The sequence below is a fragment of the Aulonocara stuartgranti genome, assembly GCF_965226115.1.
Source record: "Aulonocara stuartgranti genome assembly, chromosome: 10".
NCBI classification, from domain to species: Eukaryota; Metazoa; Chordata; class Actinopteri; order Cichliformes; family Cichlidae; genus Aulonocara; species Aulonocara stuartgranti.
In genome coordinates, this window is record NC_138946.1 from 2,254,629 (window position 1) to 2,281,011 (window position 26,383).

A 26,383-nucleotide genomic window follows, 5' to 3' on the forward strand; every position below is an offset into this window, starting at 1 on the left:
ACAGCAGTAACAGTATCAGTGGCACAGGTTTACATTTTTTTATTTATGTATTTGTTTATTTATATTAAAAGACTGAGAATCAACCTTTGCATTGTCATGCACAGGACGTAAAATGTTCAACAAATGTTTAACACTTGGTGATGAGATCATATGCAAACTATAAGCTTTCAAAATTAATAGAAATTAAATATTTATGACAGGGCGCCACATTTAACTGATTAATTGAACTGATTGAAGGGGGAGGGGGACTGACGCTTTCCTTTTTGGTCTTCCGTGTTTACACGGCACGCCCAATCTTTCGACCAAAGGCAGAGCCTCGACCAATGACAGGCGGGGATCTGCACAGCCTTATTTGCATACAGCGGAAATAAAAGAGAGTCGCTCTGCGCTGACGGGCACATTCTCTGCTGTGAAGTAGCGACGAAGGAAAATGCCTGAACCCGCAAAGTCCGCGCCCAAGAAGGGCTCCAAGAAAGCCGTGACTAAAACCGCCGGCAAGGGCGGCAAGAAGAAGAGAAAGACCAGGAAGGAGAGCTACGCCATCTACGTGTACAAGGTGCTGAAGCAGGTGCACCCCGACACCGGCATCTCCTCCAAGGCCATGAGCATCATGAACTCGTTCGTCAACGACATCTTCGAGCGCATCGCCTCTGAGGCCTCCCGCCTGGCTCACTACAACAAGCGCTCCACCATCACCTCCAGGGAGATCCAGACCGCCGTGCGCCTCCTGCTGCCCGGTGAGCTAGCCAAGCACGCCGTGTCCGAGGGCACAAAGGCCGTGACCAAGTACACCAGCTCCAAGTAAACTGCAGCTCTGCTGCATCCACCCAACGGCTCTTCTCAGAGCCACCCACTTCTTCTAAAGAGCACATGTCCACACAAAATTTTAAAGTAACACGAACTGTTGAAAACTGTGTAGTACTTCAAAGTCAAAAGCAAACAGACAAAATCAAGTATTTGTTTTATGTTGTAAAACAGCGCGATTATATCGTGTGTGTGTGTGTGTGTGTGTGTGTGCGCGCGTGTTCTCTCCCCTCCCTTCAGTTGCGTTATACATACACAATGTACATTGTGCTTGACCACAAAGCACATCTAATGTTTTGTTATCCCAAACTGAGCGAATTACAGACTAGTGCACTTCATATATATATTTTTCGAACTACCTAATATACTTTGAAAAAAAACTTGGCGTTTTACAGTTGATCAGTGTTTAATATGAACTAAAGATTCTAGTGATCATGTGGTTGTTTTTTTTTTTATTTTTTTAAAGTGAACTAGATTAAAATGTCAACATTTGGACAACCGAAGAGTGGGCGGAGCCACAGAGCTTCGATCCGCCCAGCGAAACTCGTTCGTACCGTTTTCTTTTACGTCCTCAGAGCACACATAAACACACAGGACCTGTGTCACTGACTTTCATTCGTCTTTGTTCGGTCAAAGAAACTATAACCATGAGTGGAAGGGGCAAGGGAGGCAAAGGACTCGGAAAGGGAGGCGCCAAGCGTCACCGTAAAGTTCTCCGCGATAACATCCAGGGAATCACCAAACCCGCCATCCGCCGTCTTGCTCGTCGTGGCGGAGTGAAGCGTATCTCGGGTCTGATCTACGAGGAGACTCGCGGTGTGCTGAAGGTGTTCCTGGAGAACGTGATCCGTGACGCCGTCACTTACACCGAGCACGCCAAGAGGAAGACCGTGACCGCCATGGACGTGGTGTACGCTCTGAAGAGACAGGGCCGCACTCTGTACGGCTTCGGCGGTTAAACTCATTCACACCAACTGAAAGAACTCAACGGCTCTTTTAAGAGCCACACACCTCCCTTTAAGAGCTTTGGTTGTAGATGTTGTAACCTTTAATTATATGGGTTTATGTTCTTTTGCTCTGGACATATATGCTGACATACATTTTAGATGGTGGAAGGCTTTATGTTACGATAACGCATGGCTCTATTAAATAAGAGCTCTTGTTTTAATTGTTCAGAGCTATAATATGAAATCTGAGTAGGTGAATAAGGTAACTACACTGTTCTTTAATAGTGTCCGACTCTGGAGGTTATTCCTGGTTGTGAGGCAGGGTTCATCCTGGACTGGCACTGCATCATTCCATGTTTGGCACTGATCACCACCTGCACTCATGTATATATCTATCTACTTAGCACTTTTAATTCTTATTCTCATGTTTATTTTCAGGTCTATTTAAGCTTAATTTATAACAGTATGTTTGCACTGAAGCACCGCAGCAATTTCCTAATGTTGTAATGTAGTGTTTCTACACGGCTTCGAGAAAATGAGTGGACGCGGCAAAGGTGGCAATTGATATCGTGTTACAGGACGGTTGAAATAAGGAGGAGGATGGAAAAACTAGGTTTTAATATTGAAAATAATATAAAATCAGTAAGATATGGTTTGTTTAAAGAAAAGATGTGTGAAAATAAAAGAAGATTGTTTTGGTTGGTGATGTGTATTATAAATGTCCACATATGGAAAACAAGGGCTAAAGGTGTTATAGAACAAAAAATGATAAGTAGTTTCACCGTATGTAAAAACATTGTCACTGAGCTGAGAAGAAGAAAAACGAGAGATATGAAATTAGGAAATGATTTGCCGTGGGAGCTTTTATTATTGTAATATGTAAAATAAGATGTGAATAATTTGTGCATGGCGCTTGTATTATGTGTATTTGTAATTGTGAATATTGATATTTAAATAAAGTGATTTTTAAAAAAAAAAAAAAAAAAAGCAAAGGTGGCAAGGGTTATTAGTATTGTAACCATGCCCCCGTATGCCCCATTACCTTTTGCTTCAAACTTCAGCAATTTATGGGTGAGACTTAAATTCATCGGAGACGGGGACACCCCGACCCGTGATTATGTTGCTGAAGAGCTGTTATTGCAAACATCTTGGCTGAATGTGCAGGACATATACTCTTTCATTGCTCTGCCCAATAAACGGGACTTTGAGCTGTGTTTCACCCAAGAGGCGCCCTTACGTCGCTTCTTGGAGATTTCTTTTTCCAACGCTTCACATCCGAAATGGAAAGACTGGCAAGTGGAGTCTTCTGTCCAGGTAGAGGTAGTGACTCTTATTGTTAAATTCTGGACTGGAAGGATTCCAGACCAAGACATCGAGCTATATCTTAAAAGGTACTGCGAGATTCTTCAACCCCCAGTCAAGCCAGTAGATAAATTCGGATTCTGGTATGGAGTCCGAAAATACAAAGTTCGGATGCGTAGAGATGAAGCTGGACATATAATCTCCATCCCTAATTCCATCTCGTTGGGCCCCTACAATGGCAGGATTATTTATCCTGGCCAATCGGCGAGGTGCTTTATCTGCCAAGGTCCAGACCATCAGGCGAGAGAATGCCCCACTATCAGATGTTGGAAATGTGGTGAGTTGGGCCACAAGGCTAACATTTGCCAAAACGAAAGTGAGTGCTCACTCTGTGGTGCGAAAAGACACATTTTCTTTAAATGTTCCAAATCCTTTGCAAATATGACTAAAGCTTCCCAGCAGCCCTCCACGAGTGCTTATCGCACGGATTTTCCAACCACCTCAGCGCTGTCAGTAGCTTCAAATCCAGCCCCGCTACAGGAAAGGCCCACACATGGAAATGTGTCATTGATAAATCCTTTGGCTGTCTCAGATGTTGCCTCAGGACAAGAACCAGGCAGTTGTAACACAACAAATCTTCCGGGAGTAACGGAGCCGCAGACACACAATAACAACATAAAGGAGGATTTGACGCTTTCAAGACAACCCGAAGAAATGGCAGTTGGAGGTGGAGAGGAACCGGGAGACCAATCCTTCTCACAGACCTCAGATGTGGAATGTGAGAGCGATGACGAGCGATGGAAAAGCGAGGATGAATATTCGTCAGAAAGCTACCTAAGTGCAAGTGATAGTGAAGAATCACCCATTTCGACTCCTGTGGAGATTTCTCCTACGGATGATCCTGCAGGACAAGATGATGTGGATCCACAAATAGGGATCTTTCTTAACAAACAGCATCCTGCGATGGAGGAATTGGTCAATGAAACAACGACAGGAGGAAGGAAAAGAAGTGTCTCGATGGCGTCTTATGGCAGAGATAAGAGAAAAGACGATCGATCCAGCCCTCCGCAAGGTAATGTTGAATCTACAATGTTCCCTCCCTCTACCGAATAACCTCCTATTACATAAATATGAGTACTCTTAAAATAATAACATGGAATGTTAGAGGGTTACAATCAGAAAGACTAAGGAAGAAGAAAGTGCTTTTTCTGCAAAAACTGGACTATGACATATTATGCCTACAAGAATTAAGATTGAAAACCAAGGAAGATATTGAAGAACTGATTAAATTATGGGGTCCAAGCCACTCAGTAGTCTCAATAGGGGAAGATAGTGCAGACGGGGTGGGCTTTTTCTTCAAAAACACTCATGTGAACATCATAAAGAAAAGAGATATAATACCAGGACGGCTTTTACTTGTTGATTGCCATTATGGTGGTCAAAAATTTCGGTTAATTAATGTGTATACCGCACCAGAAAGAACAAAGAAAATGCAATAACTAAAGAAAATGAGACATTTGTTGGAATGTGGGTTTAATACTGTTTTATGTGGGGATTTTAATATGGTTACGGAAGAGAATGATAGGATTGCTAGTACGATTTTCAAAGAGTCCAGGGAAGGCAAATTACTTACACAAATATGTAATGACGCATCTCTTAGGGATTTATATAGGATCTTAAACCCTCAGACAATTCATTTTACAAGGTTTGACTCATCCTCTAAAACTAGAATAGATAGGATTTATATATCTTCCGAGATTGTAGCTTTAAGATATAATGATTTCGTAACTGATTTCTCTGATCATAAGGTAGTCAGAGCTACGATTTTGTGTGGCACTGACCCCCCTTCCACTTATTGGAAATTAAATACGAGCTGTCTAAGTGACGGGGCACTAGTTTTGGAATTAAAGGTAGAAATTGTGAAAGTTTTGCAACTTAAAAAACTCACAACATCTGATATACAATTGTGGGAGATACTGAAAGAACGGATGCGAAATTTTTTTAAATTTAAATGTAGAGAAATAAATTATGCAAAAAATATAAAGTATAACGAACAAGTAAATCAATACATATTGTTGAAGAATAAAAAATTTAGAAAAGAGGATGAAGAGAACCAGACTGAAGAACTTAGAGTTAGTATTGAAAAAGTAAATAATGAAATATTATTTAACATACAAAAAACAATGGGAGGTGATATAAATGGTAATAAAGATTATATGATTGGTGCTAACCAAAAGAAACGTAATAATGATTTCATTTCTTCTATAAGAGATGAGGGAGGAAACTCCTTCGTAAAAGAAGTAGATAAAAGGCGAGTTATCAGAAGGCTATGTGCCCATATGTTCTCTCCGTTATCTACAAAAACAAGTGCAGTAAAATATTTGTTAAGTAAAATAGAGCCTCTGGACTCCATCCAATATACCTCACTTTTAGGAAATATTACTAAAGAGGAGGTAGAATGTGCGATCAGTCAGTTAAACATAAACAAAACCCCTGGTTTAGATGGGCTTCCGTCCGAATTTTATAAAATAGTTGTGAATGAAATATCCAAATTTTTAGCCACTGTTTTTAATGAAGGCATGCATGAGGGAACTTTGGGTGACTCCTTTTATAATGGATTAATGTGTTTGCTATATAAGAAAGGGGAAAGAGATAATATAAATAATTATAGACAATTGACAATAATGAATGTTGATTACAAAATATTTGCTAAAATAATTATGAATAGGTTTGAAGAGGTATTAGATAAAATTATAGAAAAAGAGCAAACGTGCAATAAGAGGTCGTCTGATGTGGGATAATTTATGTACTCTGCGTGAAATAATTTACAGTAGAAAAGATACAGAATTTTTTATTTTAAGTCTCGACCAAAGGAAAGCTTTTGATTACATCTCCCACTCTTATTTGTAGGAAGTAATGAAAGCATATAATATGCCTGAAACCTTCATCTCTATGATTAAAGTATTATATAAAAAATCCCTTGTCCAGATTAAAGTAAACGGAAGACTGACCGAACCCTTCCATGTCGAATGTGGAGTGAAACAAGGATGTCCTTTAAGCGCAGCCTTATATGTTCTAGCAATAAATCCGTTACTTAAAACAATCAATAGTGATAGCCGTTTTACTGGATACATCCTAAATGACACCTACAAGGTGACAGCCCTTGCTTATGCGGATGATGTCTCTGTAATTATTAAAGATCAAAAGGAGCTATCAATACTTAAGGATTTGCTAACAAAATACGAACAAGCTTCTGGTGCTAAGCTAAACCAGGAAAAGACCGAAGGAGTTTGGTTTGGACAAAACTTAAAAGAACCTGTAATTGATTTAAAAACTAACAAGGAGATGAAGATTTTAGGTATTTGGATTACTAAAAATGATCCATGTCTTTTGAATTGGAAAAAGAAAGAGAGTGAAATAGAAAACGAAGTAGCTAAATGGGACAATAAAAATACAAACTATAAAGCGCGTGTGAATATCGTGAAAACACACGTAGTCTCAAAGATGTTGTTTCTGGCTACTGTCTTTCCCCCTCCTCACAAAACTGTTATTAAATTAAGTAAATTGTGTACCAAATTGATTTGGGGGACAAACCGCGAAGTAACACAGAGGAAATTAATGTATAAAGGAAAAGAAAATGGAGGATTAGGAGCGCCAGATCTTAGCGTTATTTTGATGATTCCTTTTCTAAAAAATGTATATAGCGCATTTGAGCGAAGCACCCACTGGATCCAAGGGAAGGAATCTTTGTGGAAAAAAATGAAAGGGAGAGCCCGAACGGGAGTGCCATACTTTAAACTTGTGTTTGGGGATCTTGTGGATCAGTGTATTTAGTATTTAGTATTTATTTATTTATTGTCATTGTCAAGAACAATGAAATTGCGTTTGGGGCTTCCATACAACCCAAGGAGGGGAAAAAAAAAAAAAAAAAAAAAAAAAAAAAAAAAAAAAGTGGAAATTGGATGGCTTAAATCTTTTACAATTAAACTCAAAACAAATATATAATAAAATCAATCTAAAAAAAATGAAGGTATGATACGATATAAGGCTGTGGAAAAATAAGAAAATCAGAAAATAGTTAAACATATGATAAAGTAATATCCAGGAACATGAGAGATACAGTGTGGCTTATCTCTGTCGGACGTCTCCCAGTAAGAGCTGTGGTTCTGTGGAGTTGCTTCGTTATTACTAAGAAATGCCCCATGGAGAATTGTGATGAAGACGAAAGTCTTGATCATCTATTGATATCGTGTTACAGGACGGTTGAAATAAGGAGGATGGAAAAACTAGGTTTTAATATTGAAAATAATATAAAATCAGTAAGATATGGTTTGTTTAAAGAAAAGATGAGTGAAAATAAAAGAAGATTGTTTTGGCTGGTGATGTGTATTATGAATGTACACATATGGAAAACAAGAGCTAAATGTGTTATAGAACAAAAAATAAGTAGTTTCTTCTTTTTTGATTTATATTTTTTTATTAAGGTTTCAAAAACAGGCATTCACAGTATGTACATCATGTAAGCATACTTCTTGCTTAGGTTATCTGCCTGAGATACCAAAATAGTATTTTAATTTACATCCAAGTCATAAAGAAAGAATATTTACAACTATAGAAGCAATTGAAACAATCACATAATCCGAAATAAGAAAACAAACAAAACCAACAAACAAAACAAAACAACACAACAACAAAACAAAAAACAAAACGGATGTGTTGGTAGGGGGTGATCCTACAAATATATACTCTCATACATCAGTTATTGGTTTGTAAAAATAAAATCTGGCCTATGAGGTGTGATATATTTGACCCAGTTTTCCCAGTATGATGTAAATTTCTCCAGCTTGTGGTTAACAGAAGCTGTTATCTTTTCCATGTTATAGATTTCCATTGTGATTTCCATCCATGTACTTATGTTTGGACTCTCCGGGGATAACCATTTTCTGGTGATACTCTTTTTACAGGCCACCAGTAGAATATTTACTAAATGTTTATCATATTTAGGCCATTCCTGAGGTATATATCCAAAGAACATAATCTTACTCTCGAGGGGTATTTCACATTTAAAGATATCCTGTAAGGCATTATGTAAAATAAGTAGTTTCACCGTATGTAAAAACATTGCAACTGAGCTGAGAAGAAGAAAAACGAGAGATATGATATTAGGAAATGACTTGCCGTGGGAGCTTTTACTATTGTAATATGTAAAATAAGATGTGAATAATTTGTGCATAGTGCTTGTATTATGTGTATTTGTGAATTTTGATATTTAAATAAAGTGATTTAAAAAAAAAAAAAAACTAGGGTGGCAACGTCACCTGAGTTTATCCCTTCCCTTCTGCTTGTAGCCCTTGTGTGTTTAAACATGCCCCCATATGTACCTTTACCCTATGCCTCTAAATTTGGCAACCTATGGGTAAGGTTGAAATATGGTGGAAGTAACGATCCACCTTCCCGCGATTATGTGGCGGAGGAACTCCTTTTCCAATCTTCTTGGGTAAACCCCCAGGCCATCTATTCTTATAACATACTGTTATAAATTAAGCATAAATAGACATGAAAATAAAAATGAGAATAAGAATTAAAAGTGCTAAGTAGATAGATATATACATGAGTGCAGGTGGTGATCAGTGCCAAACATGGAATGATGCAGTGAACACAGCGTAGGGTCATGTGTTAGTGGTGGGAACAGTCATATGGTTATTGTTCATGTGTCCAACAGCAGAGGGGAAGAAACTGTTCTTATGGCGAGAGGTTCTGGTGCGAATGGACCGGAGCCTCCTGCCTGAGGGGAGCAGGTCAAACAGACTGTGTCCAGGGTGAGAAGGGTCAGCTGAGATCCGAGCTGCACGCCGCAGTGTCCTGGAGGTGTACAGGTCCTGCAGAGATGGGAGTCTGCAGCCAATCACCTTCTCAGCAGAGCGCACAACACGCTGCAGTCTCTGTTTGTCCCTGATAGTGGCTCCAGCGTACCACACGGTGATGGAGGAGGTGAGGATGGACTCGATGATTGCAGTGTAGAACTGCATCATCGTCCGTGTTGGCAGGTTGAATTTCTTCAGCTGCCTCAGGAAGTACATCCTCTGCTGGGCTTTCTTAATGACGGAGGTGATGGTGGGCTCCCACTTCAGGTCCTGGGTGATGGTGGTACCCAGGAAGCGGAATGAGTCCACAGAGGTGATGGGGGTGTCAGTCAGGATGATTTGGGGGGGGGGGGGGGGGGGGGGGGAGGAGAGTGGAGCTGTGTGCTTCCTGAAGTCCACAATAATCTCCACTGTCTTCTGGGCATTCAGCACCAGGTTGTTGTGGCTGCACCAGGACACCAGACGTTCAACCTGGTATGGTACGGAGTAAGAAAATTCAAAGTACGAATGCGGAGAGATGGAGCAGGTCATATTGTTTCCATCCCTAACTCCATCTCTTTGGGCCCTTTTAATGGGCGTGTCATATATCCTGGACAGGCAAACAGATGTTTCGTCTGCCAAGCTCTAGACCATCAAGTAAGAGACTGTCCTACCTTTAAGTGCTGGAAATGCAAGGAGTTGGGTCATAAAGCTAAAGAATGCCAAAATGACAGCGAGTGTTCCCTGTGCGGACTGAAGGGACACACCTTCTTTAAATGTCCCAAATCCTTCGCCAATATAACTAAAGCTTCCCAGCAGCCCTCCACGAGTGCTTTTCGAACGAACCTTCCAACCACTTCAGTGCTGCCAGTAGCTTCAAATCCAGCCCCGCTACAAGAAAGGCTTACATATGGAAATGTGTCCCTAATAAATCCATTGGCTGTCCCTGATGCTGCTTCAGGACAAGAACCCGGTAATCGTACCACAACAAATCTTCCAGGAGTAACAGAGCCGCAGACAGACAATAACAACATAGAGGAGGATTTGATGCTCTCAAGACAACTTGAAGAAATAACAGTAAAAAGTGGAGAAGAACCGGGAGACCAATCCTTCTCACAAACCTCTGATGTGGAATGTGAGAGCGATGACAAGCGAAGGGAAAGAGAGGAAGAAAATTCATCAGAAAGCTACTTAAGTGCAAGTGATAGTGAAGAATCACCCATTTTGACTCCTGTGGAGATTTCTCCTACGGATGATCCAGCAAGACAAGATGTGGATCCACAAACAGGGATTTTTCTTAACAAACAGCATCCTGCGATGGAGGAATTGGGCAATGAAACAACGAAAGGAGGAAGGAAAAGAAGTGTCTCGATGGCGTCTTATAGCAGAGAAAAGACGATCGATCCAGCCCTCCGCAAGGTAATGTTGAATCTACAATGTTCCCTCCCTCTACCGAATAACCTCCTACTACATAAATATGAGTACTCTTAAAATAATAACGTGGAATGTTAGAGGGTTACAATCAGAAAGACTAAGAAAAAGGAAAGTTGAAAATTTATTAAAGCTAAATTATGATATTCTCTGTCTACAAGAGATGAGACTGAAAAGTGACAATGATATATCTGCACTAACTCAAATGTGGTGTCCGGGGCACTCAATAATTAGTTAAAACCCATATAGTATCTAAACTTCTCTTCCTTGCCACGGTTTTTCCTCCTCAGAAATCACTTTTAAACAAATTGTGTGTTAAATTAATATGGGGAACAAACCGTGAGGTAACAAAACGAACCTTAATGTATAAAGGCAAAGAGTGTGGTGGATTGGGTGCGCCAGATCTCCGTATCACTTTGAGAATTCCTTTTATTAAAAATGTTTTTAGCGCTCTTAATAGGGGAACTCCGTGGATTAGAGGTAACGAAGCACAATGGGGAAAACTAAAAGGTAGGGCTAGATCCAATATACCTTATTATAAGCTCCTTTTTGGTGACACTACGGAACAGTGGAAAGACTTGAGCATTAACTGGACACAAGTATGCACTAAACAAGTATACAATATAATTAATAGTAAAAATAAAGGACAGATAAAATATAAGGGCGTGGGTGTAGAAGAATACCTGTTAGTAGAGAGATATATATATCTCTATCTCTCTCTCTATCTCTCTCTCTATCTATCTATATATATATATATATATATGACAAATTAATCTCTGAAAATATGAGAGATACGGTGTGGTTGATTTCTGTTGGACGTCTCCCCGTTAGAGCGGTGGTGCAGTGGAGCTGTTATGTTACCACCAAAGAATGTCCAATGCCACGATGTGTCGAAGATGAAACCCTTGAACATTTACTGTTATCCTGTTATCTGTCTGATTTCTACTGTTCTATGACTAAAATGGGTTTTGAAATTGATAACAACATACAAGCTATAAAATATGGTCTGTTTAAAGAAAAAAAATGACAGTAAAAGACGCCTCTTTTGGCTTATTATGTGTGTCATTAACACCCACATTTGGAAAACTAGAGCCAGGTGGTCATTGAGCAAAAAATGATAGATAGCGTTGCTGTGTGCAAAAATATCCTTACAGACCTGAGAAGGAGGAAGACTTTAGAACAAAAGAAGAAGGAGCTAGTACGGGTGCAGCGACAGGCAGTGCCTCAGCCGGCCTGGACACCGGAGCAGGGACCAGGTGGACCTCAGCCTCCCCCACCCGAAGCACTGAAACAGGTGCAGGGGAATGCTGGGCCTGAGCTGCACTGGGAGCAGGAACACAACGGGGTGAAGGAGCAGGCTCAGCAAACAGACTCATCTAAAAATGCTTGTTAGCTTCCTACCACCACCACGTCTAGCAGTCTCAGTCTTTGATTTAACAGTTTTCAGTCTCAGACTTTATGTGGCCAGGTTTAGAAAAAAAAAAACAGACTTGGCAAAAGTGGGCTTTAGCTTATTTCCACCATGATGAACAGTATTAGGACTAAAAATCTCAGAGGAATGCATATTGTCATTAACTAGCTCGTGAGGCGCTAACCAAAACTGGCCTTCCAATCCAAATCATCATCGCGAGAAGAGATCCCGAAGGTGTCTGAGGTGAGATTATAGTCCTGTTTATTGGCTCAGGAGTGTGGGCAAGGTAGTCATTTCAACTCACCACCACAAGTTGCTCAGAATTGTCCATATGACGGTGGCGTGGGCGCCGCTTTCCTCGGGAGGAGCAACGCTGTGGCTCCAGCAAGAAATGTGTGTCTGAAGTTAAACGAAGACCTCCCACTTGTAGTGTAGGTAGCACAAGTGCAGGCGAAGCAGCAGGTGAAGCAGCATGGCAACTCTGGGGACCCCCCCAGAGCTAAACGAGTCCCATGAAAAAATGTGCCCGTAGTCGGGGGTGAGCCATGGCCTCCACCGGAGCTCCTCCTCTAGCTGGGAGAGAGCTACCTGCCGGCGCTTGTGCAGTTCAACATCTGCTGGGTCCATGTTCTGGTCGCAATCTTCTGTCAAGTGTCGCTGTGTGCAGGCAGGAGTAGTGGACCCAAAGTGCAGACTCACAGCAGGCAAAAGTGTACTTCAAACTGAGCTTTTATTGCTGGATGGCAAAACATAACAGAAATGCAAATAAACTTATAAACAAGCAGGCAGCCCACACAGCATAAATGAGGGTAGATCATGACACCGACAAACTGAAACACAGGGCTTAAATACACAGAGGGAGCAATCAGGGAATGGACAACAGGAGGGAAACACAGCTGGGGCAAATCAGGCCTAACGAAACTGGGGAAGCAAAACCAGATACATTAACATGAGACATGGACCTTCAAAATAAAACAGGAAACATAACACAGACTGAACTTACAGACACAGACTCACAGGCAGGCACTACAACAGAGGGAACAGAGACGTGGGACCAGGGCAGACAGACACTGACTGGACACGGGGATATAGCAGACAGGGGAGACAGCAACTAAGGATTACACAGAGACATAAACCATAAGACATGACTCTAACAAAGAAACCAAAGACTAGAAATTATAAATAATATAATAAACTCAAAAACCCTGGGTCAACGACCCAGGCATCCTAACATTAACCCTCGGTTAATGTGGTGATAGTACTATGAGCGGGGCCCTGGGTACGTCACTTAATTTTACTGGTAAACAGGAGAAACAATAATTAACCAGTTTTAACCTTTGTACTTAGAAGTTTTAATATTGGTGGTGCCTCCACTCAGTGGAAACAGTGAGTTCTGTTTAGATAAATCCATTATTCTTAGTGAAGATTAATGTGTTAAGCCCCTTTTCACTTTTTAGTAAACACATAAATGGCTGCTTCACTTGTTAAACAAGCAGAAAATAAAATGCCCTTGCTCAAGTCTACTCACAAATCCTTTGGGCTAACTGCGAAGGCAAGTTGAGGGGCAGGCTCGGTCTGTGACCATGCGGCCTCCACTCGGCAACGTGGTTGGAATTAGCTGCATGGCCGGGTTGCTGAGGACACTCGGACGAAACCACGGAAATCCTATCCACAGCAGAAGGGTCCAGAGAATTCCTCTCGGTCCATCATCACAGGGTAAAACAGTCCATAACAGGAACGTAGACTCTGCATCCACGGCTATTGTTGAACTATTCTCCCGTTAGCTCTGGTATACAACCTCCTCCGCTAATGTGCAGCTGCCGACTCTCACCAGCTTAGTTAGTGTTGTTTTTTTTTTCTTTCGCCTCACTTAGATCACACCTTACTTACATCTGATTGAACAATAGGTTTACATCAACCAATGGGATAAAAGAAAATATAAGATTGACAACCCAAAATTTACTTGTAAAACAACTTGTAGCAAATATGCCAAGTTGATCAATTACTGATTCCACTTCCTCTCTTTTAATTTCCCCAACCAAGGTTTCATAAATAACAGAATTTAATGGTTCAACCTCACTTAGAAGATTGTTAACAGCGTCACTGTTTGTAACTATGGGTGAAAACATCTCTGAACAATAGTCCCTAATAACTTGTCTTTTCCCTTCTTCTTTAAAAACTGACTTTCCATGTTTGTCCTTAATTGAGACAATGAAATCATTTCCACTTTTTTTTTGATTATTTAGAATCATATAGTTGTTATTCCCATAAAATTCAGTACATCTCAAGATATTAAATAAAACTTCTCTATTGACTCGATCAGTACTCTCCTTAAGAGATATCATTTGATTTTCCTCCTCTCCTTGTTTCTCCTTCTTATTTCTTATATATATATATATATCTACTTACTTCTTCATTGTATTTCATATTCTTAGCATGATTTAATTCTCTCGCTTTAAATATAAAAAATTTACACATGCGTCGTTCAAGAAGTTCCCGAAGTTCCCGAAGTTCCAAGAAAGAGGCAGTAAAAATCTTACGATGTAATATTTTCTTAATTTCAGATTTAACTTCAGACACAAGCAGCCCGTCTGCTAACAAAGATGTATTCAGTTTCCAATCCGGTTGTTCAGTGATGACGCGACGAATCCTACTTCCGGGTCTAAAGTAGTCTGCGTTTAATATGGCTTTTGTGTTGTTAACATGTTTAATGTTATGTATTTTCTTCTATTTGATCTCAAAAAGCTCCTAAAACAGTCAGTGATCACTGTTGACCTCCCTCGGCTTTTATTACCGCTAATCATTTATTTAAGCTCAGTTTTTAAAACCTTAGGATGTAACTACAGCCCAGCCCATGCAGCAGTATATGAATGACTAACCTCGTATTGTGGATGGATTATCTCAGTTGTTCTCCTGGCTGAAGTTTGGTCCTTTTACAGCATCCTGCCATGCGATTACATTTGTTCCTGACCACCGAGAACACTCACGGTAACTTTTATCGAGTGGAAAAAAAAGTTAGCTTGTTTATATTATGCTAACGTAGCTGTGTCGCTAGCGGTCACGCAGCACATCATTATATACCAGCTAGCCCAACTTCAGTAACCCTACAAACGTTACTGCTGTTTAGTTTTCTGTCTTCATTTATGCTGGAAGTGATAACAGAGCTGTACGTTTTAATTTGTTTCCAAAACCCCGCAGTCAGGACATGCTATATTGTATTTAGATAGAAGCTAGCGAGCTAACTCCCTGCTAACTTCTAACTCCGTTAAATGTCATAAATTCCGTTTTCATGGATGCCTGGATGTTAAACTCAATTGTTACACCTGGTAGAGCAGAACGCTGATCATTTTATTAAAGATGAAAGACTTTAGACAGTTTTTCAACTCTCAGTAATGCCACAGTGATCGTTTGATATATGGACCTGCAGCGGAGTTTAGGCCCAGACACGGCTAGTGACGTCAGACTGAACAACCGGATAGTTCAAAAATTCATGGGAGCAACAGGAAATTTGAACCAACAATTTACTTTCTCGCCGCGATTCTCTAAACTCAACATTGGATATCCTGTCAGTTGCTTCAGTAACAATATTAAAATCTCCACATAAAATAATATTAAAACCAATCTCTAACAAATACATTTTTTTCAGCAATTGCATCTTTTTCGTTCGATCGGGTGCATTATATACATTAATAAAACGCAGCTTTTGCCTGTAATAACAGCAATCAACAAGGAGGAGTCGTCCCGTTATTATGTTTCTACTTTTGATCATATTCACTGTATCTTTTTTGAAGAAAATACCCACTCTGTCAAGCTGTCTTCCCCTATTGATATTATTGAATGGCCAGGGTTCCACACTTTATTTAATTCATTTATATCCGTATGTGTTTTTAATCTCATCTCTTGAAGGCACAAAGCTTCTCTCTCTTGAGCAGTCACGGGGGCGTCTGTTGCTTGGGAAGGTTCCTCCAAAGAAGGAAAAACCAAAGTGTCTGAGGGTCGAGGTTGTTGGGAGGATTTCAGTATGTTAACAAAGGACTTGGGGCATTTAAAGGAAGTGTGCCCTTTCACACCACAGAGGGAGCATTCACTTTCATTATGACAGTCTTTAGCCTTATGACCCAAATCACCACATTTCCAACATTTAATTGTTGGGCATTCTCTCGCCTGGTGATCTGGATCTTGGCAAGTGAAACACCTCACTGTTTGGGCAGGGTAGATAATCCTGCCATTATAGGGGCCCCGAATTTGTCAACTGGCTTGAGTCACCATTTCTACCTGGACAGAAGACTCCACCTGTCAGTTAGTGATGTGCGATACCAGTTAGGGCTGAACGATATATCACATTTGCGATAATATCGCGACATGATCAAGTGCAATTTTCTAACCGCAAAGGCTGCGATTATACTCTGGACATATCCAAATTCATGGGCTGCATCCTCCTGAGGCCGCATTTGTAGACCGATTACGTCACAGCGACGTGCCGAAGGCTGTCCAAATTACTACCATATCCCAGAATTCATAGCGCGGCCCAGCCAAACTCCAGTTTCCAACAATGGCGGCCGCTACTAAGTTTTAAAATTACTCATACTAATCTTTCTGGGTCACAAAATAAACTTTTAACATATTTTCAGGCGAGAAAGTAGTTGTGTAAACATCAAATATCTGCTCGGTTTATCAAGATATCCCATATTTGCAAAAGTGCTTCGACGTTTTCAGAGGCGTCTGCTACCCACCAGCTCGACAGCTAGCCGGGAGCTCGAGGGTTACTGATGCGGCCGAGAACGGCACAACTCCCGGCACATCATTTTCAGATCACCGCGGAGTTTCGCTGCTCGGGTTAAACGTGATATATAAGTCACTTAGACAACCTAAAAATGTTATTGTTGGGCTTTTTTCAGTGTTTTGTTTGTTCGTGAGTAAATCGGTTTGGCTGAGATTAAAGTTATTAGATTAGATAAAATAAAACTTTATTAATCCCCCGGGTGGGTTCCTCCTTGGTTTTCACACAGCTGACTAAACGTCAAACAGAAAACTTATTAAACAGAAGTATGAGACAGTCGAGAATTTACACCAGTGTCTGGTTATATTTTAGATAGCAAGAAGCAGACGGCCGAGTTTATTAAACTCCACCGAGACAGCGGTGACGCTAATCAGAACTAGACCGTCCAATTTCACGCCTTTAAATTTTAAAGGCGTGTTTGTGTGTGTGTTTATACAATTGCTATTATGTTTGCACTTTATGTGTAATGTTACTGACTGCAGAGATCAGTAAGATGTGTGTATTTTTTATTTATTAGTTTTATTTATTTAATATTATTTTTTAATTGAATGACTGTCTAGTAGTTCACAGATGTCGAAAAACTGAGTGTGGTAAAGCCACTGATTTTGTTTATGTATATTTCTGCAATCTGCACATTGTACTGACTTTCATTTTAATGTTTACACCAGGGTTCCTTGTCAGCACTTTATGCTCAGATGTTTGTAAGCTAAAAATAAACTATTGTGTATGTTCAAATATACTGTTGTGATTGAAGAAGTTAAATAAAAATGTCAGTCATCAATTCATGCATCACCTCATGTCATCATAACAGAGGTCTGTCTTCCAGGAAAGAACAGTTTAAAATTAATGTAATATAGTATTGGCCATACTATATGATGTATTGCTTGTCTTTGTTTAATAATACAGAAGACAAAGACCTTAAAAAATAATCGCATATCGCATCGCAATCGCAATATTGGGGCAAAAAATCGCAATTAGATTATTTTCCATAATCGTTCAGCCCTAATACCAGTGCATCCCAGAAACGACACAGAAAGTCAGAAAGTCAAACATAACTTTTAAAACCACCAGTATAGGCTCATGAGGCCCTGATGGTAAAAAACTACATTTCTGCAAAGTGACGTCACTTCCGGTTTCGGGCAGGTCATGGCGGACATGCGATAGTTCGCGCTGATGGACGTAGGAAGTGTTACAAGCAGCTGATCGGATCGGCAAAGCGTGTTTCTGGAATATTATGTTCTTGTTGCTGCAAGTGCTTTTTATGCAGTTTTTGCAAAGCTATATGTGGAAGGAAACCGTGACCGAGGACAAGCTGATGGCATAAGATCTAAGTACAACTCCTCCGGTTTCATATGCAAAAAAACTTTTTGCGCTAGCTTACGTGGTTGCAGAGCTACCGGGATTTAAAAATAGTTGCGCAAAACGGAGCGTGCTGCTCGTGCTAATAATGCAGAATTATTATATACAAATAAAAAAACCTGAAGTTGTGTGCTATTTCAACACGTAATTTAACATGTCATTTAACATTTATCTTTCCTTGACATTTCAACAAAAACATTTGACAGTACCACTTTCCCTTATTCAGAGGTTTTTGTTTAGGAACAACAGCATACTTACAGTTTTCCCTTTAGGTCTGCTCTGTTTTTTGCTCACAACCTCTCCTGCTTTTGAAAAGATTCTCTCTGCAGGTACAAAAGAAGCAACGATTCCTAGGTGTCTCACAGCAAGTCTGCTTAGGGATGGGAAGGTTTGTTCATGCTCTTGCCACCAAACCAATGGATCCTTATCTCCTTATTTACTGGCATAATTCAATGAGTACATCACTGGAAGCTGACCACTGATGTTGGCTTGACACAACCTGCATGTCAAAATCTGTCCATATCCCTCCTTTTGTTGCAGCTAGACCTGCGGTTGGAGGACTCGGGATAGACCCTGAAGTAGAAGGCCCTGCGGCAGAGCTAACAGTAGGTGTTGAGCTTACAGTTAGAGTGGGAGCAGACTGTCCTCTCTGATAGACTTCTTGCATTTCAGTGTGGAGATGTGTGTTTTGACTGATCCAGAAATGTACTTGCAGCTAGACAGTGAATGCTCTCAATACCCCTGAATCTGCGCTGGCATTGCTGTGCCAGTTGTGTGGAAAAAGCGCTGCCCTGATGTTCACAGGCTGCTACAGCCCTGTGAATGAGTGACACAAGTGGAATAACTTTGGAGACTGAAACATGTTTTTCAGATGAAACCTCCTGTGTTACTTCTTCAAACAGCCGTAGTGCATCAACTGTTTCCTTGATCAGCGATAATTCTCCCACATTTAAGCACAATAAATTCTTCCCTAAAAGGCAGAGGGCTGTGGTCACGGCTTCATTTTTCTCACAGAGCCGCTCCAACATGTAAAAGACAGAGTTCCAGCGGGTATCTACTGACTGAATTAGCTTGTGCTCTGCCACTTTCAACTGTTGCTGACTATCCTTGAGCTTCTCTGTAGTCTTTGTGCTGTGGTGAAAAAAGGACACGATCGCACGGCATTTTTCCAGCACCTGCAGCACTTCTGGGACAGCTTTTACACTGTCCTTTACAACTAAATTCAGTGTGTGTGCAAAACATGGAAGATGCCTCCATCCAGCTTTGTTCACTACAGGAACCATATTTGCACCATTGTCTGTGACAACTGCAACCACCTTCTCAGTTATGCCCCATTCTTCTGTGATTTGCTTAATTGCTGAGGTGATATTATCTGCTGTATGCTGCCCATGGAAAGAGTTTCCAGGACAAATTCTCTCATTTGCCAGTTTTCAATGAGATGGCATGTTACAGTCAAATAGGCCTCTGTGGACACTGAGGTCCACATATCAGTGGTGAGAACAACACTGGAAGCATTTTGCAAATATGCTCTTACTTTGCCTTTACATTCATCAAACAAATTTACAAGATGAGTCTCAGTCAGTGGTTTTCCTCCTGGGAGTTTATATTTTGAGTCAAGAGCTCTCAAAAATCCCTGGAAACCTTGGTCCTCAACTATGGACAGAGGCTGGAGGTCCTTCACAATCATCGCTACAAGGCATCTAGTGAGTGTTGCTGCTCTTGGGGAATCATCTACATAAAAAGTAAAATACAAAGGACAAAACAAAAGATGGGGTATACTGTACTGAATTTTTAATCTTTTTAGAGTCATCTATGTATGCAGTCTGACAAAATAGCCCAAGGGGAAAGGAATTGATAGTTTACATATACTTTTAAATAGAATGCTGTGTTAATGAAATTGTCAGTATAATACACAATTAAAGGAATAAATAAGTTTGTCAATACCTGCATTTTAAAATATTCAAATAACTATCAGTCAAAAAAATTAAACTGAGTGAAAATAATAATAAAACTAATACATAATAATAGTATCTATAAAATGTTTCTCTTATGTATGAAATAATCTTTAACTGAATTTTTATGTTTTAAAGACTACAATGCCTGTTTTACTGCAAGTACTCTGTATATTTTAATGCGACCTAGCCTATGTACCCTACATTTTCCTCCTCTGTACCTGGATAGTGCCTGCCTGCAGCACTAAAGGACTCCGCGAGAGACGTCTGTCTCGCCCTAGCAGCACCTTCTCCTCTCCTCCTCTTCGGTTCGCCTCAACATGACCTCATCATATTCTGTGTTATGATTAATTCTGGGGTGTTTTACGAGGTTAGTGGTGTTGCCACAACACCTCACTGTCTTCCCACATACATCACATACTGCGTCTTGGCTGTTTGTGGAGGTAAAATATGTCCACACATGGCTTCGCTTGCGGTCGGCCATTGTTTTGAGTGTGCATGGCTGCACGCCAAGGGTCTGCGACACATTTATACAGCCGTATTTCACAGATGACTATGAAAGGCGGAAGAGGAAATAGTTCCTTACAATTTCGACGATCCCAGTGGTATAATTTCATTCCATTATGTTCCTATTAATGATAAAATATACATTTACGCAGAATTTATAAAATATCGATATTTTAATACGAGAATCGATTCTAGAACATAATTAACTGGTATCGGAGGAATCGATATTTCAATATCAATCTGCACACCACTACTGCCAGTCTTTCCATTTTGGGTGCGATGCGTTGGAAAGTGATATCTCCAGGAAGCGACGTAAAGGCGCCTCTTGGGTAAAGCACAGCTCAAAGTCCTGTTTATTAGGCAGAGCAATGAAGGAATAAATGTCTTGTACATTCACCCATGTTGTTTGTAGAAGTAACTCTTCAGCAACATAATCACGGGACGGAGGATCCCCGTTTCCGATGTATTTAAGTCTCACCCATAAATTGTTGAAGTTAGATGCAAAAGGTAGTGGTGAACACGGGGGCATGATTACATAACTCCAAGTCCACCACCCTTACCACCCTTGCTTTTTTTTTTTTAAATACTTTATTTAAATATCAAAATCGCAAATTACAAATACACATCACATAAACACCATGCACAAAGTATTCACATTATATTGTTTTACATTTAACAATGATAAAAACGCCCACGGCAAGTCGTTTTCCTCCTCCTCAGGTGCGCTACAATATTGTTACATACTACAGAACTACTTATCATTTTTTGTTCTATATCCCTTTAGCCCTTGTTTTCCATATGTATACATTTATAATGCACATCACCAATCAAAACAATCTTCTTTTTATTTCCACTCATCTTTTTTTTAAACAAACCATATCTTATTGCTTTTATATTATTTTCAATATCAAATCTGAGTTTATCCATCTTCTGTCTTATTTCAACCGTCCTGTAACATGATAGCAACAGATGATCAAGAGTTTCGTCTTCATCACAATTCTCCATGCAGCATTTCTTTGTAGTAACAAAGCAACTCCACAGAACCACAGCTCTTAGTGGGAGACATCCGACAGAGATAAGCCACACTGTATCTCTCATGCTCTCGGATATTACTTTGTCATATGTGTTTTTAACTATTTTCTGATTTTCATCTTTTTCAGCAAACGTATATCGTATCATACCTTCATTTTTTCTTCCAGATTGATTTTATTATATATTTGTTTTGAGTTTAATTGTAAAAGATTTAAACCACACACTGATCTACAAAATCCCCGAACACAAGTTTAAAGTATGACACTCCCGTTCGGGCTCTCCCTTTCATGTTTTCCCCTTGGATCCAGTGGGTGCTTCGCTCTAATGCGCTATATATATTTTTCAAAAAGGGAATCATCAAAATGATACCCCAAAATGAGATCTGGTGCTCCTAATCCTCCATTTTCTTTGCCTTTGTACATTAATTTCCTTTGTGTTACTTCGCGGTTTGTCCACCAAATCAATTTAGTACACAATTTACTTAATTTAATAACAGTTTTCTGAGGAGGGGGAAAGACAGTAGCTAGGAAAAGTAACTTTGAGACTACATATGTTTTTACAATATTCACACGCACTTTATAGTTTGTATTTTTGTTGTCCCATTCAGCTATTTTATTCTCTATTTCACTCTCTTTCTTTTTCCAATTCAAAAGACATGGATCATTTTTAGTAATCCAGGATCCTCCAGCAGCCACCAGGCCCAGGCTCTTCCAGCAGCCACTAGGCCCAGGATCCTACTGCTCCACCAGGCCCAGGATCCTCCAGCAGCCACTGGGCCCAGGATCCTCTAGCAAGGCACCAACAAGTAAATCAACAGTGACAAGACGGTGAACGGAGCGAGCAAGACAACAAGCTCAATGGGGCCTAAGAGAACACCGAACGCCGATGAAATTGAGGACATCAAAAAGTCATTGGACTTTCTAACTGAGGAAACATCGGCTATCAAGCTACAACAGAAATATATCCTAGACTTAGTCGAGGAAATAAGGTCGCTACGTAACCAGAATGCAGAGAAGGAGAAACGGATCGTCTATCTGGAGAGCAGGGTCACGGACCTGGAGCAATATACCAGAATGAACGACGTGATCATCACAGGGCTGTACATAAAACCCCGGTCATATGCTCGGGCTGTGACTGCTGGCAGTAAAGAGGAGCAAGGAGATCTGGATGGGAGCTCTGCGGAGCAACAAGTAGCTGGTTTCTTGCAGTCGAAAGGGATCGACCTGGACTGTAATAACATCGAGGCATGCCACCCCTTGCCCAGGAGAAATGCTAGTGATAAACCAGCTATCATCATAAGATTTGTAAACAGGAAACACAAGAATGCACTGCTGAAGCAGGGGAGGAAACTAAAAGGATCGAACGTCTACATGAATGACCATCTAACCAAATCCAATGCTGACATAGCGAAGAAAGCACGATACCTAAAGAAACTGGGTAAAATTCAGAACACCTGGACTGCAAACTGTAAAATATTTATAAAGCTCAACGGTACACCGGAGGAAGCCAAGGTGCTGGTCATCAAATGCATCCAGGATCTGGAAAAATATTAACAGGTCACTTGACTACAAAGGCAAGGAGCGGGACAAACAATCTACAGTCATCAAAGCAGGTAATAGAAGACAACAACGGAAGCTAAAGCGTAACGTATTCAAGGATGAAACAATCAATTAATTCATTATCTGGGAATTATACATTGCTACCACAAAGGATTGCTAATCAGGAGATAAATTCACCAGTAAACACGGAATACAAAACACACTTCACAGAGCAGGACATTGATCCAGAACTGAACTTTTTTAACATCAAAAATACCTGCTACTATCATACTGAAGAACAATTCAACAAAACTGTCAAGGTCGACGGCAAAATATCTATAATCCACTTTAATAGTAGAAGTTTATATGCAAATTTTCACAAAATAAGGGAATATTTAAGCAAATTTACACATCCATTCAGTGTGATTGCAGTATCTGAAACATGGATTAATAAACAGAAAGGAGAGGACTTTGTAATAGATGGATATGAATTAAATCTTACAAATAGAAAGAATAAGAATGGCGGTGGTGTGGCCTTGTTTGTGGATAAAAATTTAAAATACAAGATGGTAGAAAAAATGACGATGGCGGTAGATAATATATTAGAGTGTGTAACAATAGAAATTAGTATGGGAAAAGAGAAAAATGTCATTGTAAGCTGTATATATAGAACACCAGGTTCTAATATTGAAATTTTTAAGGAGTGGGTAGATAAAACATCATTAGGACAAATCAAAAAGTCATGTTCATTTGTGGGGATTTTAACATAGATCTACTAAATCCAAACAAGCAGAGAGCGACAGAGGAATTTATTAATACAATGTATAGCTTGGGACTTTTTCCAGTGATCACTAAGCCCAGCAGGATTACAGCACAGTCGGCAACCCTAATCCGGTTGTTCAGTGATGACGCGACGAATCCTACTTCCGGGTCTAAAGTAGTCTGCGTTTAATATGGCTTTTGTGTTGTTAACATGTTTAATGTTATGTATTTTCTTCTATTTGATCTCAAAAAGCTCCTAAAACAGTCAGCGACCACTGTTGACCTCCCTCGGCTTTTATTACCGCTAATCATTTATTTAAGCTCAGTTTTTAAAACCTTAGGATGTAACTACAGCCCAGCCCATGCAGCAGTATATGAATGACTAACCTCGTATTGTGGATGGATTATCTCAGTTGTTCTCCTGGCTGAAGTTTGGTCCTTTTACAGCATCCTGCCATGCGATTACATTTGTTCCTGACCACCGAGAACACTCACATTAACTTTTATCGAGTGGAAAAAAAGTTAGCTTGTTTATATTATGCTAACATAGCTGTGTCGCTAGCGGTCACGTAGCACATCATTATATACCAGCTAGCCCAACTTCAGTAACCCTACAAACGTCACTGCTGTTTAGTTTTCTGTCTTCATTTATGCTGGAAGTGATAACAGAGCTGTACGTTTTAATTTGTTTCCAAAACCCCGCAGTCAGGACATGCTATATTGTATTTAGATAGAAGCTAGCGAGCTAACTCCCTGCTAACTTCTAACTCCGTTAAATGTCATAAATTCCGTTTTCATGGATGCCTGGATGTTAAACTCAATTGTTACACCTGGTAGAGCAGAACGCTGATCATTTTATTAAAGATGAAAGACTTTAGACAGTTTTTCAACTCTCAGTAATCCCATAGTGATCGTTTGATATATGGACCTGCAGCGGAGTTTAGACCCAGACACGGCTAGTGACGTCAGACTGAACAACCGGATAGACAATATATTTACTAATGAAATAGAAAATAGAACCATAAGTGGTCTCCTAATTAATGACATCAGTGATCATCTACCTGTTTTTATAGTGTATAACAGCAATTACAGGAAGGTTAAACAGCAAAACACAATAAAATACAAACGAGTGAGAACAGAAGAGTCAATAAACGCATTCAAAAGTGATTTACTCAAGCAAGAATGGGAGATGCTGTATAAGGAAAAAAATATTGATAAAGCTTATGAGATTTTTTTAGGAAAATTTAAACTGTTATATAATAGTCATTGCCCAGTAAAGAAATATAGTAAAAAACAAAAATATGCAGAGTGCCCATGGATTACAAAAGGATTGCAAAATGCATGTAAGAAGAAAAATACCTTATACAGAGAATTTATAATGAACAGAAGCACAGAAGCTGAAAATAAATACAAGAAATATAAAAATAAATTAACGAGTATTTTAAGGTCATGTAAAAAGGAATACTATGAAAAATTACTGATTATGAATAAAAATAATATTAAAGGGATCTGGAAAACATTAAATACCATCATCAAAAAGGGCTCGGGGCAGGCAGACTATCCTTCGTATTTCGCAAATAATGATAGAAATATTACTAATATGAGAGATGTGGTAAATGAGTTCAATACATTCTTTGTAAGTGTTGGGCCAGACTTGGCTGAAACAATTCCTGATATAACAGATTCTGTAGAGAAAGAAACTAGACTCATTGACCGCAATCCTCATTCAATGTTCTTAACGGTGGTGGAAGAAATGGAAATCATTGATATTGTTGGGAAATCACAAACAAAAAACTCTACAGACTCTGACGACATTGATATGGAAATCGTTAAGAGAGTGATAGAGGGCATTTCCAAACCCTTAACACACATTTGCAATTTGTCCTTACAAACTGGTACATTCCCAAAACAAATGAAAACAGCTAAAGTAACACCACTGTTTAAAAATGGTGACAGACACCAATTCACAAATTATAGGCCTGTCTCTCTACTTTCTCAATTTTCAAAAATACTGGAAAAAGTCTTTAGTAATAGACTTGACAAATTTATAGATAAACACAAAATAATAATGGATAGTCAGTATGGTTTCAGATCAAATAGATCAACATCATTGGCATTAATGGAACTGATCGAAAATATCACCAACAATATAGATAAAAGACAATGTATAGTTAGTGTATTCATTGACCTAAAAAAAGCTTTTGACACAATTAATCATGACATATTACTTGATAAACTGGAGTACTACGGCATTAGAGGAGTGGTGTTAGAATGGGTAAAGAGTTATTTGAGAGACAGGCAGCAATTTGTGAAAATTGGGGAATATCAATCAGAGTGTATGGACATTGTTTGTGGAGTTCCGCAGGGGTCAGTATTGGGACCAAAGCTGTTTATCCTCTATATCAATGATATATGCAGAACATCAGATATACTACAGTTTATTCTATTTGCAGATGATACAAATATTTTTTGTGCTGGAGAGAACTTACAGCAGCTTTTGGAAATTGATGATTAAATGATTAAACTGAAAACATGGTTTGATAGAAATAAGCTATCATTAAATTTGGAAAAAACTACATTTATGTTATTCGGAATTTGTAAAAAAGATGCAGGAGCAAAATTATTAGTAAACAATGTTGAAATAGAGCAAGTTGCGGATACAAAATTTCTGGGTGTGATAATAGATAACAAAATCTGCTGGAAACCTCACATAAA

General features: G+C 39.6%; 2 protein-coding genes across 2 annotated transcripts; both read left to right on the forward strand.

Moving 5' to 3' along the window:
* The first annotated feature begins 259 nt into the window (after positions 1-259).
* Positions 260-892, forward strand: LOC309715375 (histone H2B 1/2). The gene has a single exon (XM_082548437.1). It carries the CDS (start codon positions 431-433, stop codon positions 803-805), a length of 375 nt encoding a protein of 124 aa, XP_082404563.1. The 5' UTR covers positions 260-430; the 3' UTR covers positions 806-892.
* Positions 893-1,043: 151 nt separating this feature from the next.
* Positions 1,044-1,831, forward strand: LOC309715376 (histone H4). The gene has a single exon (XM_082548438.1). The coding sequence runs from the start codon at positions 1,452-1,454 to the stop codon at positions 1,761-1,763; it is 312 nt and encodes a 103-aa protein (XP_082404564.1). The 5' UTR covers positions 1,044-1,451; the 3' UTR covers positions 1,764-1,831.
* Positions 1,832-26,383: the final 24,552 nt, after the last annotated feature.